Source organism: Paralichthys olivaceus, chromosome 9 (genome assembly GCF_024713975.1).
Source record: "Paralichthys olivaceus isolate ysfri-2021 chromosome 9, ASM2471397v2, whole genome shotgun sequence".
Taxonomy (NCBI): domain Eukaryota; kingdom Metazoa; phylum Chordata; class Actinopteri; order Pleuronectiformes; family Paralichthyidae; genus Paralichthys; species Paralichthys olivaceus.
Genome location: NC_091101.1, coordinates 9,861,085 through 9,884,121, shown reverse-complemented (window position 1 = coordinate 9,884,121; position 23,037 = coordinate 9,861,085). Strand labels below are relative to the sequence as shown.

Below are 23,037 nucleotides of genomic sequence, written 5' to 3'. Positions count from 1 at the left end.
GGCCAATGAGGACTCGGAGTCTATCATAGATTAGGAGCAGACTTCTCCGGACATAAAATTAGCTTTTCTATTTTCTTTTCTCACTACCCTCATCCCTTAGGAAGCACACAGATGGAATCTGTTCAATAGGTAAACTCTCTGGGTGAAAAAGAAGGATTTTTCATTTTCATTATGCAGTCAACCATCGCACTCTATTGGAACAGTTTAAAACGTTTACCACAAAGTATTCTTTTGAATTACCCATGTTTCCAACGTTTTCAGCTTGTGAGCCCAGAAACAAAGCAATGATTACTTGTGACCCCTGATCAGCAGCTTTAGAGGTTTTAGAGGTACGATTGACTTATTCCAGTAGAAACACACACAAAAAGTGAGAAATATGTTGGGTTTTTTTCTGTTTTCCCATCCTGTCAATCATTAAGTGCAGTGGTTCATTGAACTTGATGGCTGGGACTCCTGAAATCAAGACAAATAATTAAATTAGAAAGAAAATCAGATTTGCAGCGTATTTTTTAATCTGTTTATTGAAATGTTTTGTTTAAACATGTGTATAAATCCCACATTGAATATTTTTACATCGCAAATCCCCCTACTCCCCTCCCTTCACAGTAAAATAAATAAATACAAAAATGAATACATTGATTGATAACTAAACAAAGAACACTCATTCTACAGCTAAAATGTTCAGACTATAATCAAAAGCTAAACAGTGGTTAGACTAGTAGATAGAGAAAAGGTCTCCAGACCTTTGTGAACTTACCTTTGCTCCTCTTTAAAGGTATTTTTATCCTCTCAATTTTAGATGACACATAATGTCCCTGATCCACATGACATGGGATGGAGATTTTTAGCTCTTCAGATTTAAATGTATATTAAATGTTGATTGCCAAAGTTTTCAGGTCTTACTCCAAATAAAGAAATTAAAGGATGTGGGTCAGTAGTTGTACTGAAAATTGAATCATCACCATGTATGAGCTCGTATCTATGGATGATTTGCAGGGTTCTTTTTTTGCGAAATACTGGATACTTTGACATCTTCTAAAAATCCCAAACAAAATAATGTACAAGGAAATAATCTCTCTTTGGACTTTGGAACTGATCAGATTTGAAGTGCACTTCACAACCAGTAAGGAGTGGTTGCAAATGAACATTGATTTATTTTCAGGGGTCACAAGCCAATTAGCACGATGGTCACTCCAGATAAAACACAATTAGCAGTCGTGTTTCTGCTTGAATGGACGCTCTCTTGTTTTTTGTTGTTGTATGTATGGTGAGGCATTATGTTGCAAGAGCTTGCTTTGTTCATTATAATCATGCACATGAATTAAAATGTTCCTTGCCTGTCCTCCTCGCTGTCTTCAGGGTTTCCTAGACATCGACCTGACAGACCTGAGGAAAGGTGGGGCGAACATTACCGGCTTCCAGCTCGTCAATAACTCTGAGCCCAGTGTCAGCCGTGTCGTCCAGCAGTGGTTGGAGTTTGACAATAAAGACTCCAAAGTGCCCAAGAGTGGACTCAAGGTATTTGACCTTCATTCTCCTGTCACTCAACTGTGGAGTTTTGATCACTGATTTTCTGCTCGAGGTTACGGTTACCTTGGCCGAGAGCATTTTTTTAAATTTCTCTTTTCAGGAGGTTTGTTTGACTGTCAGCTGTTTATTGGTAAAGGTTATGAAACGGTTTTCATTAAATATAAGTTGGTGGATAACCTTTGATCCTTTCTGAGTTTGTTGGTTCAGATGGGGGATTTGTGCTGTTAAACGATTATTGATTTTTATTCCTAACAACTGGCCAAACCAGCTGTGATAGAGGATTAATTCCAAATCCAAACATTTGTGTTTAGAAAGTCAAAAACCAACTCAAATCACCCCTGTTCAGTTTAGACCTTTATCGGTTTGTAATAGTGTCGCTGTTGTTTGAACTGTCTGCTCTCTCTTTGCAGTACACTGGCGCTCTAACGTACGACGGGGTGAAAGTCATGTCCACCGCCTTCCAGAATTTAAGGAGACAGAGGATAGACATTTCTCGCAGAGGCAACGCTGGCGAGTGTCTCGCCAACCCACCAGCCCCCTGGGGACAGGGCATAGACATCCAGAGAGCCTTGCAGCAGGTCTGCAGCCATACATAGAAACACACTAATAAATTCACATACATACACACATACCACACATGCACATACATGGGCGGGGGCTCACATTTGCACAAATTATTGAGTGACACATCAGCTAACAGCTCCTGAGTCGGGGCTGGCTGAACAAATTAGGTCTCATTCTGTCGTATAAAGTTCACATTAAGTCGTTGGAGAGCTTTCCAGTATCAAATGTGACATCATGGCTAGTAAACAAATTCTGTGGGCACTAACACTCTGCTGTGATCATCATGGAATATGACATCAGCAATTGAGTTTAGAGATGTTATATTTGGGAATGGAAATGCAGGATTGACTCCTTGATCTCATGCACACACACACACACACACACACACACACACACACACACACACACACACACACACGTGCAGAAAACTAAGGAGTAGGGACAATTAAAAATGTTTTAGTCCTAATTAAAAAGCCAAATCTCAAATATGTTGAGATTTCTGTATTTTTAATCTGGAACCTGAGAATTTTCAGTGAGAAAATGTACTTTGACTATGAACAGTGTATAATAAATGCAATATGTTTGCAAGGGCATACGTGTAATTGCATGTGGGAGTGTGCAGCCTGAGGCCCTGTCTGCAGAGTGGCTGTGCAGAGGCCTGCTCATAGTCAATCTAACCATCTGCCTGCGGATAGACTGGAGATTGAAGCCGTGTTCGCTCAATTAACCCCATCACACGGCCAAGACAAACACACGGCACTGTACACATACACGCATGCCGCCTGTCATTCACCTCTGCAGGGACCTGGGTACTGTGGAATTTTTACAAATCAATACACAAACGCACAAAAAACTATGCTTAACATGCATCGCATGTGAACATGACATGCAAATGCTAGCTCCTAGTGCAGAGGTGCAGAAAATGGCGTGTATGAATATGCTTGGCGGCAGCCATTATTTACCCATCTGCCGATGTGAGTCCAAGCCCATGTGTTAGTAATTCAATATCTGTGACTCCATTCCAGGTGCGTATAGATGGGTTGACTGGTCACATTCAGTTTAACGAGAAAGGCCGCAGAACAAACTACACTGTGAGCGTCATGGAACTGGCCCCATCTGGACCCAAGAAGGTAAGTCTGCAGCCTGAGGTGTTGAATTATATTATATATTCCTGCTGAAGGGCTGTATTTAAAACTGTGGCTGCATGCTCATCATCATTATTATTATTTGCTCGTTAAATAGGACTTTACAAAATTCAAGAAATACCTGGGCCTGTATTCATAAGATGTAAAAGAATTAGAATAATAATAATGGCGTGAAAAACACTTTCAACAAGAGACTTTCTGCTTTTTAAAGTGTAAGAAGAAGCTATTATAACAGCTCTCAAGTGATCTCAGGATTATTTATGTGCATACAAGGACATTTGCTCAGCGGCTCATTCTTAGAAAAAATATTACAATTAACTCAAACTGTTTTTCCATTATTACTGTATTATTATTTATTATCTGTATGAAATCCTTCATTCATAATGAAGGAGAATAATCCACATCAATGGATTAGATGATGGAAACATAAGACAATGAAATCAGGAGGAGAGAAATCCTGCTGCAGTGAATTTAGTACCACACTGACAAGTACAAACAGGGAAAAGTGACAAAAACTCAGTGTCAGCTTCATTTGTGTTGTTTGCTCAGCTGATAATGAAAAAAGTGGAATATTTAATGTGGCTTAATTACCCTTTTCTGATTTGATTATACATACACTGATGATAACAGTATCATCATGACTAATGATATTTTGTAAAAGCATTTCCTATAAGAGACAGTAATAGTGACAGTTTAATAAATACACCTTTGATTATGATTCGTTCTCCTTGGCTTATAGGTTGGCTACTGGAATGAAGATGAGAAGTACGTGACCACGGCGAGCTTCATGCGAGGCAGCAACGAGACGTACGGCCTGCAGAACAGAACCTACATAGTCACCACTATCTTGGTGAGTCAAACAGAGAGGGATTTGTTGGAGGTGGGTGAGATGAGAAAGAGAAAGTCAGGGTAACATTTTTCATTTTCTTTTATGATAGAGATCCCTAAGTTCAGGGCCCCTGAAAGAATTCAGCAGACACCAGTGATTGTATCTCCATCCCCTTCTTCCACTCTTAACTCCGCTAACTTTTCTCCGTCCTGTCTGGAGCCTGCTCGGAATTAGAACAGCTTTATTTGGCAGGTACAAGGCAGAAGTGCAGAAATGTGTACGGGGTACACTTGCTTACTGGCACATTTAAAAGACAAGGGCAGCACAACCTTGAAATTTCATGTCAAAAAACACAGGAAGAGTTGAAGGCTCCGGTGGTCATACAGCTTTAAATAGCCTTGTTATAAAATACATTATAAGCACTTCACTTCTGAGGCTGTGAAGTGTCAATGTGTCCTTCATTTCTTTCTGCTGCCATGTTCTTTATTTGGCTCCCATGTCACCACCAGGCTGTTGAATGTGATGTGTCCAGGTTATGTGAAGTGTTCTGGCCTATATATCGGAGAAGAAGCTAGCAGGGGCTGTGATTTGAGGAACAGGGAGGAAAAAATTCAATCTGACCAACTGTCATGACGGTTTGCTTATCCTGACATTTTCTGAAAAGAGAGGACCTACAGCAGCAGGCAATACCTGGCTGATACACATCCGAGGATAATACAGATGGTATTGTGCATGTCTCTGCAGGCACAGGATGTTCTCAGTGTCTGCATCTTGTTGAAAATTTAATATCAGAGATTGATCCATGCCTGTGGACCCCTGGAGCCCAGCATTGGCTCTTCAGGTGTTTGTTTTTTGTTTTTTTTGAAACGGCAATGTCTTTTATCTCTGGGTTTTACTTCCACTGTATTATTTCATTGGAATAAGAAAAGGCGCAGCTATTGCTAAGGTGTGGATAAAATGTGTGTCAAAGAAAAAAGCATGCACTTGCTGATTTTAGATATTCTATTGGTGACTTCAGGTCTGGCAGGGCAGCGTGTGTAGCTGATCTCCACTGAGAGAGGTTAATTGGGTAAAGGGGTTTCCCTTAAGAGAAATTCACCACTCGCCAGATAAAAGCTTGACAGACAACACAGAATAACAGCACACTCCAACCTGCGCCATCTTATTTTATAGATGTAAGGCTTTCAGTCTGAGATCTTGCAGCATCAGCAAGAAACAGGCGAACACTACAATGTGAAGCACATTTCCAATGAGAATCATTGGGTAATGTTTTCCTATCGAACATATACAAGCACCTTAATGGGAATAACTGCTCACGTCAGCCTCTTAGTTTTAATTAAGATATGAGGAATCTCCAGCTGCAATCTTCAAAATGGAGGAAAGTTTTGGTCAAGTCTCAACAAATTTGTACCAAAATTGTTCTGTTAGTACATAAGTTGAATTTAAATGAACCTCAGCATTAATATTATGACAATCAATTTAACAAAGAAATAAGTTTGTTTATACCTGATTTAACTTGATAACAACAGGATAGAAATGAGACAAAATAACCTTGTCTCCAGCATTGTGGATATTCTCCCCTCCGTCCATGCAGCCTTTGTTTTCCCCAGAAATTTCCATCCAGACGGAATACAATAATTGCTACAGATGCTCAAATGAGCATGCCGGGCCAGTCGGTGGCGATAAAGTCTACACCAATGATCCGTCAAATACCAGAGAAGAACACTGTGGTGTGAGAATATAGTGTGAGACAGTCGCCTGTGAGTGTAGGTAATGTGGTGCTGTGATGCTCAATTTAGCTCCAAACTTGTAATTAGACCTATCAGTGCTAAAAAACATAGAAAAAACAGTATATTGCTGCTGTTGTTGTGGATTCTGGGTGAAATAAACTGTAGCATCATTGTTCCCCAAACACTTTATTTAACATGGATACACAGAAACTGGAGTTATTGACTGTACTTCAGAAGACATTTGTAAAAATCTCAGCTTGAGTGACTTAAAGCACCATTTGCCTGTGGAAGAGAGGCCGAAACACAGAGGAAACGGTTTGTTTTGCAAAGCGTTAGTGCGGATGTGGTATTGGGCTACTTTTAGATTAACTGGTGTGTACGTGCTGAGCAACTGCTTAATTACACAGACATCTTTGCACTATTCCCAATTTGACATTCTGCATGAATCGTGTGCAATTTGAAAATACACCAAGGGGAAAACTGAGTAGCTCAATTAATTAAAAAGAATTAAAACTATGATTTTATATATAAATTAAGTCTGCTGTAATTAATGAACATGTTGCGACTGCGGTTGTGTGCAAACTAGGCAGAGAAACTCGTTAAAAGTGGTAGTAGTAAGATTTGATCTAAGCAACCTAAAGAGACTCTAAATTGGCATTTGACAAATAAAATGTTGGAAGCCTAGGCATAGTTTGGAAAACTTTACATCGTCGTCTATTGGCATCTAATTAAAAAACATGAAAATCCTCATTTAAACCCAACGGTTGCAGTGTCTCAAGAGAACGGATCTAAAATAAGTCTCTCTGACATAATCTCCTATCAGTGTCCCCTTTTCTAGGAAGATAAATTGGTTTTCTGTCTTGGAACCTAAGAGTAGAGATAAGGTGTGAACAGTCATTGGGCTGCAGGCAAGCAGTGGAGTGGAGTTTTCTTGCACCTTATAACTTTTGTCCCCACTGATTCGTCGCTCGAGGGAGCATGTTGTTTTGCCAGTGTGTCGGTATCACTTCATCCCCCTCCACACACACACACACACACACACACACACACACACACACACACACACACACACACACACACTTACCCTGTTGTCCCACTGTGCACACAGTCCAAGCCTGGAGGAGTGAAGTAGAACATATTTAATTGAGAGCTTGAGTTATGTGTCTTCACAATCTTGGCTTTACAGTAAAACCAGGCTATGACTGGAATTTTAGGGTTTAGTTGTGCTTGGTGGGAGTCGGCTATTAATGACATTCACTGTTGAGCAGGCTCTCAGTGAGAAAATGTTCAAATTATGTAATACGGTGTAGATGTCTAACTAAACATACTAAATACCTAAGTCAAGGTGGTTTTGTTTTTGTCTGCTAAAACTTCTACCTGGAAATATTTTTCCATGTCTTAAAAAAACTTTTCAGGGGACTGTTACTTGAGTGTGTGCAGATCTAAATAAAACATAAGGGGACTGTTGGGCCTTAGAGGTGTTTGCTATGTGAGTGCTGGTCTAGTTTCCATGCATTTTCTTTTACTCTGTTTACTTTCAATGTGTTTGTTTACATTTGTAAACATAATGTGTGTTTGAAATGTGTTCTTGTGTGTGTCTGTGGCATATTCATCATGGTTGAGTAAAGATGGATCTCAGTGGAACAGTTTGAGGTCAATGAGACTGAGTCCTGGAGGACCCTCTGTATGTCGTGCCATATCTCAATGTGCGTGTGTGTTAGTGTGTCTGTGTGCTCACGTGTGTGTCTGTTGTTGTCTAGTGACTGTGAGTGCAAGTGCATAGCCCGTGGAAGCGCTGCACACCAGCCCCACTCCCTCTCTCTCTCGCTCTCCACTCCCCTGGGGTGCCGTGTCTCCACCAGCGGGCCTCGGGTTTCCATGTGTAACACTGATTACCTTCACCTCAGCCATAAAGAGCAGGAGAACCCAGATAACCATAACACACAGAGGAAACCCCCAGCACCCCCACCTCGTCTCCAGACCCTGATGAAATACGGTGGCAGGATTTGCTCAGCTCAGCACAGCCTTAGCTAGAATCAGCCACATAACAACTTATGGGAATTGAGGCTCTGCTATAGCATATGTGGACAATGCAGTGGAATTCTGTATGAAATGCATTTTTCTGAAAGTGCGGCCCCAGATGTCATGTCTGCTGTAATTTGTCACGACACCCAATCAGTGTGACATGTACAAATATCAGTGTGATACAGCAAGAACAGCCTGGCTCCGGTGCGAAGGTCAGCGTCTGCTTCCCCTTCTACATGGCTTAAACATTCACACGCATGCAGACACACACACACATGCTCCTTCCTCTCTGAGCCTCTTCTCAGCTTTAATAACCCTCCTCCTCTTCCTCTGTTTCCTCGCAGCCCGCTCTAATGTGGCAACGCTGCTGTAATGATCATACTTAGGCACCTTTTGTATTTAAATTACACACCATACCTTCAAGGAATAAAGCCAAAATAATACCTCGTAATTTCATAGAATTATCTTTTCTTGCGAACCTTTCACACTAACAATTATATTTTGGGCCCAGTAAGAGTTTTTTAAAAGCCCGTAGCTTTGCTCAGGGTCGGTGGGTTTGCACTGAGGCACTAAATGTATCCATGTCTTCCAAAATATTCACATAGTATTATTAAACTTAACTACATACTAAAAATGTTATCATCAGCCGTAATGCTGTCTTTGACTTGATTAGCTTTACAAATTGTTGCTGTAAATGTTATGTGTCTTACAGTCACATCAGCTTGTCAAGAAATTCACATCAGTGTAGATCACTGAAATTCTTGATTTATTTCCTGTGTGTGATTTTTTTAAGTCTGATGTAGAATCGATGAGTGTGGACAGAAAGAGCTGTTGTTTACTCATGTTGCCTCACCTCATCTGACAGGAGTCACCGTATGTCATGCTGAAGAAGAACCACGAGCAGCTTGTGGGAAATGATAAGTATGAGGGCTACATCGTGGAGCTGGCTGCAGAGATAGCCAAACATGTGGGCTACCAGTACAAACTCAAGGTTGTCTCGGATGGCAAGTACGGAGCAAGAGACCCAGATACCAAGATGTGGAACGGCATGGTGGGAGAACTGGTGTATGGGGTGAGTAGACAGAGACTTGTGATCATTCTCCACTTAAAGCTGGAAGACAACCTACAAAAAGTCTAAAGGCTTAACAGTGATACTCAAACAAACAATCTTTTATGTTTAGTTAACAATTGTATTTTAGTAGTCTGCCTTGATTATTTTGCAGTAACAACACAATGATACAATCAAAAAGGCAGTGACACTGAGAGTGAATGTCTGCATTCGGGTACAAGTACAGCTGCCGCCATCTTGAGCTTTTGACGTTGTTTGGAGACAGTTTCAGCACAGGAGTGATCAGGAAGGGGAACTGTGGTGCTGAAGACCGGCAAATACACATGCTCGACCAATCAGGAGTCAGTCTCGGCTGTCAGTCATTATGTTCGACCCCATTTTTACTACTTAAAATTAATAAAACAATCTTAGAGAATAATGGAATTAAAGTGTACTTAGACTCTATCTTAGTTTGGTTCATAACCAATCCACTAACATGAATGAGACAGGGTTCATAAACTATACTGCAGGGCTCGAGCTAGATGATTTGGCTTCACTTTTAGAGAGCCGTCATGTCATTCATGTTTATTCAGTCCAGTATAAACTTGCACCATGAGAATCACTTAAAGGTTATTTAAAGGTCATATAACAGGACTAAGGGTCTACAGCCACAATTCTAGCAGCTCTATGCGGCAGTAGTCAGGCACATTGTTGATTTGAGCTGAACGCAAATGCCAGCATGCTAACAATGCTGATATAATACCACTAAGCAGGTATATTGTTTACGTCAAATCAAAGACTAGCTTAGGCCAACCAATGCTGACATTCCCTGAGAATTGCAAATAGCTTGCAGAGCTGAAAAATTAACAAACACTGTAGAACATAAAAAACTGACATTAATGACACACTGTACTTGTGTTTATGTCTTTATATGTTTCTGTTTTTTTCCATCAGAAAGCGGATGTGGCTGTGGCTCCTTTGACCATCACCCTGGTCCGTGAAGAAGTCATCGACTTCTCCAAGCCATTCATGTCCCTTGGAATCTCCATCATGATTAAGAAACCCACCAAATCCAAACCTGGTGTGTTTTCATTCCTTGACCCGCTGGCTTATGAGATCTGGATGTGCATAGTGTTTGCCTACATTGGCGTCAGCGTCGTCCTCTTCCTCGTCAGTCGGTTCAGCCCCTACGAGTGGCACGCCGAGGACTATGAGGAAGGAGAGCCACAGTCTCCCACCCAAGCTTCGGCCTCCAATGGGGTGCAGCAGGGCCAGACACAGACGCAGCAGAACACAAACCAGCAGAGTCTTGAGCAGACTAATGAGTTTGGCATCTTCAACTCCCTTTGGTTTTCACTGGGCGCCTTCATGCAGCAGGGATGTGATATCTCCCCACGGTAAGAAACCAAGGCTGTGGATTTACACAAACTTACACTCTCCTTTGAATAACATGTTGCTTTTGTGTTCAATTCAATTCAATTCAGTTTTATTTGTATAGCGCCAAATCATAATATACATTATCTCAAGGCACTTTACATAGAAGGTCAAGACCTTAAAATCGTATTAATATAGAGAAACCCAACCGTTTCCACAATGAGCAAGCACTTTGGCGACTGTGGATATTGGGCTTTTGTTGGTTGAGATTTTGTTCACTTGTCATACAGAGCAATGATAAAAGTTGCACGAGGAGCAGCGGAGGGAGTTTATGATGTGGTGATGTTGCAGAGTGTTGTGTTTCATTCTCAGTCTCTCCAGACACTTACTGTAGTGGTATAAACATGGCATGAACCTTTGGGACTTGAAAAACCTACAGGTAGCTCCCGCCAATGTTTAACATTTTAAATCTATCTATGTACCCACTCATCATCCATCCATCCATCCACCCACCCACCCACCTACCTAGCTCTGTTTGTTTATTTGTCCATATATCTACAGTATGTGTGGGTAAAGGTAAATATTAGCCTGAGAGGTCGTATGAAGGATCCTGGTGTGAGTGTTGCGTGGTGTGGTTTGACTCCCCTCAAGTGCTCTCATGAGCCGCTGTATGAAACAGTCCTCAAAAGGTCACCAATTAAAAATCTCATTAAGTGTCTGAAATTAGAGACACTGAGGTCGACTTTCTGAGCTTTCCAGAGGGACCTGCAGGATGAGATGAGAAGATAATGTCAGTGTGATCACTGTAAGTTCTGAACCAGCACAGGCAGGTTAGGTCATGGACAGACACAGAGCTTCTTGTCTCTTTAAACATTAAGCTACATATGCATTATGTATGTCTGCAGTGTGGTGGTGCATGTATACATAATGTATCTCTCTGAAGTGTACTATACTGTGAGGATGGAGAGACTGATGCTGCTGCTGTGGTTTGGATTCAAAGCTGAACAGTTCTTAATATCAATACCTGGATAAATAATAACTTGTACTCAGTCATAACGGTTAAACTATACTTGACACAAATGTTTCCAGTGCAACATTATATCTTTGTTGGTGCCTTGATAGATGTTAAGGTTTGTGTGCTTATTTGTTTTTACAGCTTGGGAATAATGTTTTTTTTTTCCTATATATTGTGCAAGTGGCAACACTACCAAGAAAGCAAGGTTTTAGATGCGTTGTTTTCCCGGGAGTTTGTCATGTCGAACAAGACTCACTGCAGGGGTACAAAAAACAGAAAGACAGACTCCTCTTTTGGCAACAGGAAAGACGTCATTCAGTTTTTGCATATTTTTTCCTGTGATAAAAAAACCTGCTTAGACCTGCTAATTTGTGTGTAAAAGCGGTATCATTGATTTATGTTATATGAAGCCTGAGCCATAAGTTGGTTAGGCAAGCACAAGGATTAGAATAGAAATGAATCTACCCAATAGCTCCTCTAAAGCTAGTTGGTTAATGTGCATAGTAATTGATGTGTGAATATACAGTAATATCATATTTCAGTAATTGTATGGATTAAACTTAACAGCTAAATGTTAGAAGGCAAACCATTTCCTGGCAATAAGTCAATATTGGATTGATAGATAAGGGAGAGGTATCAGTTTCCACCTCTGTGTATTAAACAAATATGCATGGCTCAATAACACTGGTAATTTGTTTTTGGGAGGGGGAGCAAATTGACTACCAAGGCCGATCACAACAACAACAACAGGAGACATGTATTCATTCATTTTGAAGCATGTAGCTGAGAAATATCCGTGGTTCTCAGTCTACCTTCCCTGATTGAGTGGCTGAAGGTTAAAGAAATTATATCAGCGAGCGACATTCGATTTTTATCTTGGCTTCCATCGTGTGACATTTACAGAATGTGTTTCCACTCTTACCTTGCACAAATATCAGAAGGGAGAAAAAATCTCTGCACCCACAGGCCTGCGTGCTGCACATAGGTGCTCAGCAGTACATGATGTACGTGGCGAAACCCCACTCCCACAGGCCTACACTTGATATTTACATTTTCTGCCTGGAGACTCTGCTGCGCCTCATGCAGGGTGATGGCTATTGTCTCAGTGTTCTCCTACAAGCTGAAAATACATCTCCAATAACTATTGATTTCCTTGTACACCTTACAGAGACAGGGAGAATGTCACTGTGCTCCTGCAAATGATCTGGTCCCTGTGGTTTGGCTTCTTATGCACACACACATGTTTTGTTTGTATTGCATGTATGTTACTATATATGAGCTTGAGCACACATTGATTTGCTCTTGTTTGTACAGTATCTGCGTTTGTTTTGCTCGGGGGAAGCAATCCCTTCTGATGCAAGACCTTTCCCTGAATGTTTACAAGGACAAAACAGATAAATCCTGCTGATGCCTCCTCCGACTGCAGAATTAACCAGTTCTGAGGAATATTTCATCATCTCTTAATAACTGTAACAAGGCTGTTGGCCCATTTACCTACTATTATACTGAGATGTGACATACTCTACAGATTATATTGAGTTTTGTCTGCCCAGTAACAGTTTTTAGTATTTTGGGATATTTGGTAACTGGCACTTGGTAAATTCTAGCTTAAAAATAATTCAGGTAGAAGCGAAAATGTCCTTTGTGTCATCAGTGAGGGTGGTGTCCTCATATAGGCCTTGAGAGAGACATCTTTCTTTACTTACAGTGTCCTTATTCTCATTTGCACTCCGCATGGAAGCTTTTGAAAAAAACAGGTCTATCGTGTGGTGGAGTCTGCCTGATGTCTTGAAAACCAACACAGCGAATGTTTCACCCCACTAATTTCTGCCCTGAAGGAAACATCTTCCGCTTGAAAATTTGGGTGACCTAGATGCTCCAGTTAGCACGGCGCATATTCACACACCGAGCTGCAGGTTGATGCGACTTCTAAAGTGAGCGCTCAGTTGCTCTGCTGGATTTAAAGGGACATGTAATGTTTTTACTCAGGCTTTGTCAGATGAAAACAGTAGGAGCCTCGTAACCTCACATTTTGTTGTCAGAGTTTGGCATTAACACAGTGTACAGTTTCACTTAATTGGACTTGAGAGAATGAGGCTTTTTAGTTATTTTATGCCTGCAATTATTTGTTCATTTCTTCATACTTGTAGGTTCTGAACCCATTTACAACCTGGATTGAAGTATTTCCTTTTTAACCCATTTCAAAGTTACCTTAACATCAGCAATGCAGAAATAGTCGTGAGACCAATTACGAAACATTCAGAAAATTGCTGTGTACCACTAACAGAAGCACGTTTTCTATGCTGGTAATCCTGATATACAGTATGATGCTGTGACATTTCCAATGCAAAGAGCTTACAGAGAACCTCATTGATGGGTCTCTGTCTTATACCCCCACAGTTTAGGTGATCCGGGCTGAAAGCTCTTTAGCTACAGGGTGTTCGCCAAAGGAATTATGATTGGACCCTTATTTACTGTTTTGGACCAAGTGCTGCCATAGTCGTGATTGATGACATCAAGTATGCACAAGAGTCCAGCACCATTTGCTAGGGAGTGCTGTTTTTCTGTTTATCCAAAATGTATCAATATTTCACGCGTCATGGGCCCATATTGCACCAACTACTGCACTCCCTCGGGCTCCCAGCAACACATTTGCAAAGCCTTAAGTAGATCAGAGAAATGGTTCTTGAAATAGTCGAATTACATATGTGCATGCACAAATATATACATACATAAAGACACAGACAGGTTTTCTGCACATTTGTAAGATTATGAAGAAAACTTCAATAAACTGGATTCTAAGGCTCATAAAGATGTCGTCTAGTTTCTGTGTTTTTTTAGAAGCTGAAATAATATCTTAATATTTTCAAACAGAGGATTTTAGATATTTGAACAGTCAAGTCAAATATACCAATTAGTTACAGTGGTGGAACAAGTATTCAGTTTGAGTATAAAAATACACCGTCACAGGCACCAGTCCTGCATGTAACATTTAACCACAAAAGTTTGAAGTAGATGTTTTTGGTCTTATTATAACAGAAATGTTGATGAATCAATAAACAGTACTTTGTTAGCTGATCATGTTAGTGTATTCTAGAAGGTGAGTATCTGTCAGATAGATGTAGTGGAGTAAAGTAAATACAATGGGGTTCAGAGGTTTGTAATCACTTATTGAATGTGAATATTTATCTTTCTATGAAACCACAAGGTGGATCTACACATATATCTCATAAGATGCCTGCAGCAAGTAGCTAGTGTTTGCACCATGTTTATTTATATCAATGGTAGTTTGTCCGTAGAATTAGTTAGACGTCGTTGTTCTAGCTAACAGGAGCTAAAGGCTAAATTTGGGAGCAAGTGTTAAGCTTACTAATAAAGGGAGAAGTTGTTTGATAGGAACAGTATCACTCACATAAAAGTGACAAAATAAAAATCACCAAAGAATCATTTTGAAATAACTTGGATTCATTAAGGTCATTATGAAATACAAACGTCTAAAATTGAATAAATAATTGAACTACAACAATGAGAACAATACTTTAATAATTCAATTTTAACACTGGTTCATTTATAATCTGTACAAAATTTTACTAATGGTGTTTCTGAAATTTGTGAACATGCTCCTATAACCATCATTGTGAACTGAGAAGCTCAGGTCTTCGTGATAACATTGTTAATTTCAATACAACCATCGTTCGTTTTATATTTTACACCTGTGCTTTTCCTACTGTGGCAAGTCAAAATGTCTGCTGTGAACAGGGCCTGTAGGTGACAAAGACAATTTTGTAAAAGGTGCATTCAGCTCGAGGGTAGGCAGCTTGACGTGCTTCATGCTTTACGATCCTCCATTAATTAAGAGACAAAAGGCCAAGGAACAACACTGACGATCCACTCTGTCCTGGATTAATCAGTGGGCGTATTTAATTTCCCTGTCTGCCTGTATGAGCTGGTGCGTGTGTGCGTGCGCATGTGTACGTGTATGTATTAGCTGTTTCTATTAAAAGAAACACTTACTGCCATTTTCCTGTTTCTACATCGTAAGAATCTGATTGGACCATCCTAAAGGTATCTCTGCTTCAAGGTTTTACAGGCGTGTGTGTGCACGTGTGTGTGTGCGTGTGTGTGGTAATCATGCATTTACACACAGATGTGATGCATTAATGTACAGTACATAAATGTGTCTCCCCCTGCTACTTTTCCTGTGCGAGACCTTGTTTACTGTGCTCTTTCTAAATGTCAGCGCTGTCAGTCAGGCCCTCCCATAAGCCCCAGTCCGTGCAGTCGGACCCTCCCCGTGTTTATCTCTGCAGACAGGTGCACTCTGAGAGTAACACCCCCACCACCACCACCACCAACACCTCCATCCATCCACACATTTACTTCCTCTCCGCTCGCCTCTTTTCAGTTTTCTCTGCTCTCCATCTTTCATCTCTCTTCCAATGATTGTTGTTCATGTGTTCCTTGTCGCATGTCATAGCTTCAGTAATGTTTTAGGTTTCATATCACGTATGTGCCAAACAGCTGCACACATAAATTTTTTTTTAAAAATGTAGTGAGGAACCAGCAGACTCTACTGTGCGATTTTTGTCTTTTCATGATAATGAAAAAAATCATGGGCTTTTGTTAGTTATCAGAATAGAATTGTTAATTGCACCTCGGGCTCAGATTTCGTTTTTTGATGTTCCAAATTGTGATACTTCCATTGCTGGTGCAAATGCTTCTACTGTGAAGCAGCTATTTCCGTATGAAGCTTGTAGGGTCTCGATCGGCAGGAAGTGAAATTGCGTAAAAAGGGCGTGGGTTCATGATGTTCCTTCAGAGAATGTGTTTGCAGATGTTAATGTCCGTGTTCAATATCTGTGTGTGTGTGTGCGTGTGCGTGTGTTTGAACTGCATGGCCCCATGGAGTCGTCTCCTCTCCTCTGTGCCTGTGTTTCTGCTGTAACATGATTGTAGACTGAAATAAATCAGCTCTGTCACTCACACCCTGCTGCCACAACAGCAATTTCTCAGTCTGGCGGTCAGAATCATTCAATAATGGATTGTGTGTCTGTGGTGTGTTATGGTAACCTGGGGAGGGACAGTGTTTCTCAAACTGAGTCATACAGTTATACTTGTTTCCCTCTTTGAAGCATTAAACCGGACAGGGCAAAGACAGAGTAGCCTTAATAGACCAAGATCTATTTTCTATCTGTTCAAGAAATTCTTACTCACTATTGTGCATGTGGTACATATTAGGCATGGACTGTTTCTATAAATGCACATTTGATTCTACTGTCCCACTAACCAGAAATGAAGCCAAAATATCCTGCTACAGACGGCACCATCTTGTGCATTTGGAGCCTGTGTAGTAGGAGATGCAGCCGCAGTAGCGATCCGTTTGAAGAGAGCTACCTAAATTGACAGAGACCATCATTGAGAAAGACTTATTTGAGGTGACTTTTTAGTATGGTCTATTTCCTATCCACTAACATGGAGGAGGTGGGATTAATTACCTGTTTGGTGGGCAGTTTTGTGTCAATCTTGAGGTATATGGAAATGTACAGAGCCCTCTGTACTCTGCATTCATTTTGTGTATGTTTTCTGAAAGCTTATAGATACAGACGAAATTGACAAAATGATGCCAAACCACTGAAACTTGTGGCGGACATTGTAGCCGATAGCTCATACGAGACGATCCCAGGGCAGTAAGAAGAAATGTGCGACTTTGCGAGTTGATAAGACACTGCAGGCATCTACAGTATATGATGTTACTTTGAATGGGCACTTTGTCTCTTATTTCAGAACTCCATTATCACAACCTCCTCCATCGTCGACATGTTTGTTGTTGTCAGCAACTCTTGAGTCTTCTCTGACCTCTAGTGGATGTAGTGTTCATTAACCAGGCCAACGTAAAGGACGCATAGAAGTATGTCGCCAGTGACGGTTACATTGTTTAAAACACTCTTTTTGTACGTAAAGCATAAATGACCCTTTAGACATACAGTAGATGCATAGCAAGAGTCAACAAAGATACAATATTGAGATGTTTTGGTGTTTTTAAGTACAGCACCAATGTTTTTGCATGTTTTAACCATTTTGCATAATATGTTATTAAACATTCTCCAAAGCAAACTTATTAACTGTAATTTGTAAGTTTCATATTTCATCATCTTTGTCATAGTTACAGTATTGGCTTGTAGTTCTGCACAGATGATGATAAAAATAACTGTGATATTTTTCTATGTCAGAGTGTCCTTGAACACCCCACCACGAGCTTTCACAATGGTCCCTGCTTGCAACTTCATTAGCGCTGGGTGGTAATGGACAAATAAATTCAACAAAATGTTCTCTGTGGGAAAGATTTTAGCTCGATAATGTTTTCAGTTCTTTTCAGCTTAATGTTTATGACATACTCAGAGGGAATGGAAACCACTGCCTCCATATTTTCAAATATGGACTAATAATGGTCAACTTAATATGACATGATAAGTTAAAGAACTAAAAAATCCATATTTTCTTTAAGGCTTGGCACTGCTGCTGCAGGTGGTGTTTTAATCTATTGTTTCTGATCCCCTTCTTGTTGCTTTTATGTGTCACCATGTTAAATATTAGATTCTCACCTAGGAAAATGATCTCCATAGATTTCATGATGCAGAAAATGTGATAATGTTAGGAGCGTTGTATGATCAGATTCAAGTTGCTGTTGCTAATCAAGCCCACTGGGACAAACCCAGCAGATTCTTGTAATCGTTATTGATCTTGCACAGGAATCCATTAGATATAACATTGCTGTTATTTATTGTAACAACAAGAAATTAGATTTTGTTACACACCACTGAGTTACATAATTGTGAAGTTAGTAAGTTGCTGTCAAAGCAGTTGGGGAAGACTTGGTAGGAAATGATGTTTTATTCATAAAGAGACAGTTCATTTTAGTTCACAGCAACACTTTATGTTTTATTTATCTGGAAATCGCATGAAGGAAACTTTTGATCATACATGCAAAGGCACACAAACACACTTATACACACACAGACACACACACCCCCTGAGGATTTCACTGGGTTTCACACTTTGTTCACAGACAGAGACACCATTTCCTCAGAGGAGCACACTCTGTCAAATTTGCATTTAAAACACAGTCACATATGTTTCCAGAACAGCAAGGGTATATACTGTAATCAAGCTGTGATGGTATATGAACATCTTTTCTTCAGCCATGAATTATACACCAGGCCACAGGCCGTATGGGAAATCTACCTGGATCGCAGGAAATGCTGCCAATAGTTTGACTGGAAAGATAAGTAAGTCGAAACGAGACATAATGAGAGCATTTCGCAGGTAATGGCAAATCTATCCTACTATAGGGGTGCTCACCCTTATAGATGCAAACACAAAGAGGGAGATGAGTGGGATGACTAAAAGTCTCTCTCAGCTCAGCTGTACTGTTTGGAGCGCAGAGTGTGCTGCCATGGCAACCATAAAGAGATTTTTCTTTCAGAGTGGCGCAGCTTCACATCAATTGTCTCTGGTCTGTTAAAACTGCACTTGAGCACACATGCATGTCTCCTCTGCGTTACTATGCAGCCTGATTTAATGCGCCATAAGTCAGATTGTGTGTCTGCTGATGGTTATTGATTGCTCAGTGAACAGCTGTGATGTATCTGTTTGTATCCCTGTTTTCTGGCCGGAGTGACTAAGAGGCTGTGCGTATGTGTGTGGGCGCATCGCGAGCGCTCTCACAGCTCGCCAATACTAACTTATCTCAGGTTGCATGAGGTTACAAGAAAGTGCCCATGATATCATCACACGTGTGTACAGCCCCAGATCCGAGGGTTAGAGTCGTCGTATCGCAAACATATCGATTTCCTTTGCGCCAATAATTAACTGGGAGACTCATTGTTCTGCGTTTGCCACTTATTAATGAAATAAACATTGCATTTAAATCATAATGCCTTTTGTCAGATTCTCTGTAGCGCACTTGAATGAATGCATTTACCCACTCTTGTTGTGTTGGTGGGAGGCTGTAACCAGCATTATCATAATATTCCCTTTCAACTCAGTGGTGTGGTGATGTTGACCTTCAGATGCAGAGAGAGGAGGAGAAAGAGAGATGCTTCAAGAAATCATCTGTTTCTGCTCCTTGCTTCAAGCTCGCGTCAGCCTCGAAGATGAAAGTGCATTAAATATATACAACATAATCGCGAGACCAACAAAACAAATGCGCAAGCAAACAAAATCTGTAAGTAAACTCACCACTTAGCAACAGCATTGACATTAGCACATTTTCATCCCTCAGAGCCTCATTCAGCAATTTTGAGACAGTGGGAAGTATCTGTCAGGTCAACATAACTGCTCCTCAAAATTCAAGCCAAAGCATCTCAATCACCCTCTGCTGGCTGGCTGCAGTATAGGTCATTAATTCCCCCTCTCCATGTTAGTTTGTGGGACATGGACTTATGGAGTGCAAAAATCCAGATCTTGTGAATTTGAATATGGTTTCATAAGGGACCTTGGTAGAGGTGTGAGCGCTACTGTTCGCCACTCTTGTTCTGTACTGTAGCACCCTGACTTTGATTTGAAACAACTAACATATAGCTCAGTTTTGAATTATCATTATCATCTCATTAAATTATTAGTGTGGCTCATTTAATCCATAAACCCCTATTCTAGGTCATAGAGCGTAATTTACAAACTTAATTATGGGTCACTTCATGTAATATATACCAATTTTAGGGTTACTTTCAGGTCTGTATAAGACCATACGCTGTATATAAAGTTGGACAACATGACTGCCATAGGGTCTCGATCACCACCCGCTAGCTGCAGTTATTTTAAATTCCTTTCATGCTCCAAGGACAGGAATGCCAGCATTTTTTTGCCTCACCTAATCTCTGTGTCCTAGCATTTAGCAAAAAAATGCTAACTTGCTAAAATAAGATGGTGATGATGGTAAACATCGCACCAGCTAAATGTTATTATTTTAGCATTGTGAGCATGTTAGCATACTGACATTTGCTTTCAGCAACACACTAGCACAATGGCTTTAGATGTATAGTTGTGTTGGATGATTGGAGCAACATTTAAATTATTCTTTGGGTGAAAGTATGGTTGCAAAAAATACATAATCCATAGATTGTATATAAAGACTGTATTTGATTGTATATATCATTAATTTATCTCAGTGATGTTTATTTTTTTTTGAGACTGACTTTTAATTGATCAAGCACATCTGCAGAACCGTACTGCTGCCACTCCATCCCCCGATGGCCTCTGTGCAGACTCTACAGAGATATAGATATTTTGGCTTCATTTCTGGAATTGGAGAAACGTCATCCATCTTTATATACACTGTTATGGGCCAAGCATGCACCAAAAGCATTATGTGTTGCATATCAAACCCATAATGCCCCTCTCCACTGAGCCTGGTTGCCCCCCTGTGTGTAGCTGAAGGAACCACAGTGACCTATATGGAATTACATAAAAAGGTAATCACATTTATAAATACTTTATTCTGGTTAATAACCCTGACACTAGCACATTATTATGCATGTTCTTCACACGCTGTTTTCTGCTGAGGAGGCTGTGGGGAACTCGAGAGGCTTCATAAAATGTTTATCTATTCCTAACATTTACAAGCAGCTAAAGCACAGTCGAGGGTGCGCTAATTAGCAAAAGCCTTGTGGTATAAGTCAGCAAATACAGACACCGTGCACACACGGCTTGGAAGCATGAGTGTGGAGCTGCACTGCTTTTGTTTTAGAGAAGTATCATCAGAAGGCAGCAGCAGGAGGTGTATTTATTCACTTAGAAGGCTGTGTTGAAGTGTTGAACTTGTTGAACCTGAGGTCTTCATGTCACATCCCCTCCTCTATGGGCCTGTGTTGTTAAGTGAAAGCTGTCCGATGTGCTGTTGATATAATGCCCTGGTGTTATATTTGTTTAGTTTTTTTCCTTTTCTCAACTCTGTCATAATTTTCACATCTAGGGAGCTGTGGTTGCTAAGGATGTTTCCTGCACTCCGCCACAGCAGTGGCCAATTAGTCAGCACATACTCACTAACACTTCATACTCTGTTGCTACACTGATGTGTATGTTCAATGTATAGCCGTTTTCAGACACGACCTGGCTCTGTCAGCCGGATGCAGCAGACAGAGGCAGTAAGTGGCGTTTTAACTCTGCTGTGGAGATCACGTGATAAGTGCTGTCGTCGGCTCTAATCACCACAAACTCTCTTGACGTCTTTGTCTGTCTTTGTAGCGTGTCCCTGCTTTTTCACCAGGAGATATTGGTTTTCTTGATGATTTATTTCATATTTGTGTCTGACGCATGTTTGAAGCTCCATCAACCCCCCCCCCCTCACTCGCTTGATGTGTGAATCCAAGTTGGGGGGGTTATCCTCTGCTGGATTCACACATCAAGTTCCCCTGGATTTCTACGGAGAGTCTCCCTCGGACATTTGCGTTCACACATGCACAATCTCCGGAGAAAATACAGATGAACTGCGGAGTCCAGTGCAGGTCTGAAAGCAGCTTATACACGTACTCTCTCCGTCTGCTGTATCTATAGATCTTTCCTGCCTCGGTGCTTTTCTCTTGCCAGCCACTGTCACTCTCATTTTATCTTCTCGATTGACTGGTGCGGGAAAAAAAATCTTGTCAGAACAGATTTAATGGGAGTGACTGTGCCCAATCAATGAGAACATACAGCTGTCTTGCTAATTGTCAAGAAGTGGGAAAAAAAGGCAGTGTAGCAGAAAACTCCTTTTCCACCCCTGATTTGTCTTAGAATCACACCACAATTAGAGACCGTTTTCATTCTCATTTAAACCTCTGTAATTCCTAATCCATTGTAATGTGGCCATTACTGGCTCATTTTTTACACTTGCTAAAGTCATTAGTCATTACTAATTACCATATTGAATAGAGTAGGCCAGCCAGGGGAATTCTAATGAGAGTTTAGTGCTCGGGCAGAATCTCAGGGAACTCTGGGTGGAGATCTTATAACAAAGGATAAAGATCTGGAACTGACATAGACAGACGCTCCAATTCATTTTGCTCTTCATCATAACAAAACATGCACACCTGGAAAAGTGCCTGAGAACATAAGCATTTGCTACTGACAAGGGTAGAATATATTGCAAATGCACAATACATCACCTACATCTTGCAGTATGCATTGGATTTGCATTTTGTGTTGGGGAAAATACCTGAATAAATTAAAGCTGCTAAAATCTATAAATGTATGGGATCTATTTTAAAGGTGACATGTTATGCTCATATTCAGAAATACTAATTTTAATTTGAGTTATTACTTGAAAAGGTTTACATGCTTCAGTGTTCAGAAAACAAGTACATTTCCTCATACTTTCAATTGCTGCAGCTCTTCTTTTCAGCCTCTGCCTGAAATGCTTTGTTTTAGCTCCTGTCTCTTTAAGACCCCCCTCCAAAAAAGCCCATTCTGCTTTGATAGGTCAGCTGACGCACCCTGCTGTGATTGGTTCCGCTTTACCTGACTGTGAATAATGATGTCACAATACCCTGGAATTATGGCCATACGACTGATGAGGTGTTAAAGAGCAGTGTTTTTTCTATAGGAAATAGGAGCTTCCTTTATTGGGAGTTTGGACATTTTCAACTCTGCAGAATCTTTCTCAGAAAAAGTCCATGTAATAAAATAGAGGAAAGATAAACTGAAAAAGCCACATTCGAGATATATTTAAATTCCTATTATTTAAAGTTGACTTTTATTTCTGTTTATATGTGCCCACCTCCCTCCTCAGGTGGTGAGGGTGG

The 23,037-nt window shown here is 40.6% G+C and overlaps 1 protein-coding gene across 1 annotated transcript in view; it reads left to right on the top strand.

The window, feature by feature from the left end:
- The window catches only part of gria1a (glutamate receptor, ionotropic, AMPA 1a), a 74,591-nt gene that overhangs the window by 28,946 nt on the left and 22,608 nt on the right, over window positions 1-23,037 (top strand). The window contains 6 exon segments of the mRNA XM_020083542.2: window positions 1,360-1,518; window positions 1,941-2,108; window positions 3,120-3,224; window positions 3,979-4,089; window positions 8,689-8,895; window positions 9,826-10,268. Coding sequence (XP_019939101.1) covers window positions 1,360-1,518; window positions 1,941-2,108; window positions 3,120-3,224; window positions 3,979-4,089; window positions 8,689-8,895; window positions 9,826-10,268 — 1,193 coding nt within the window.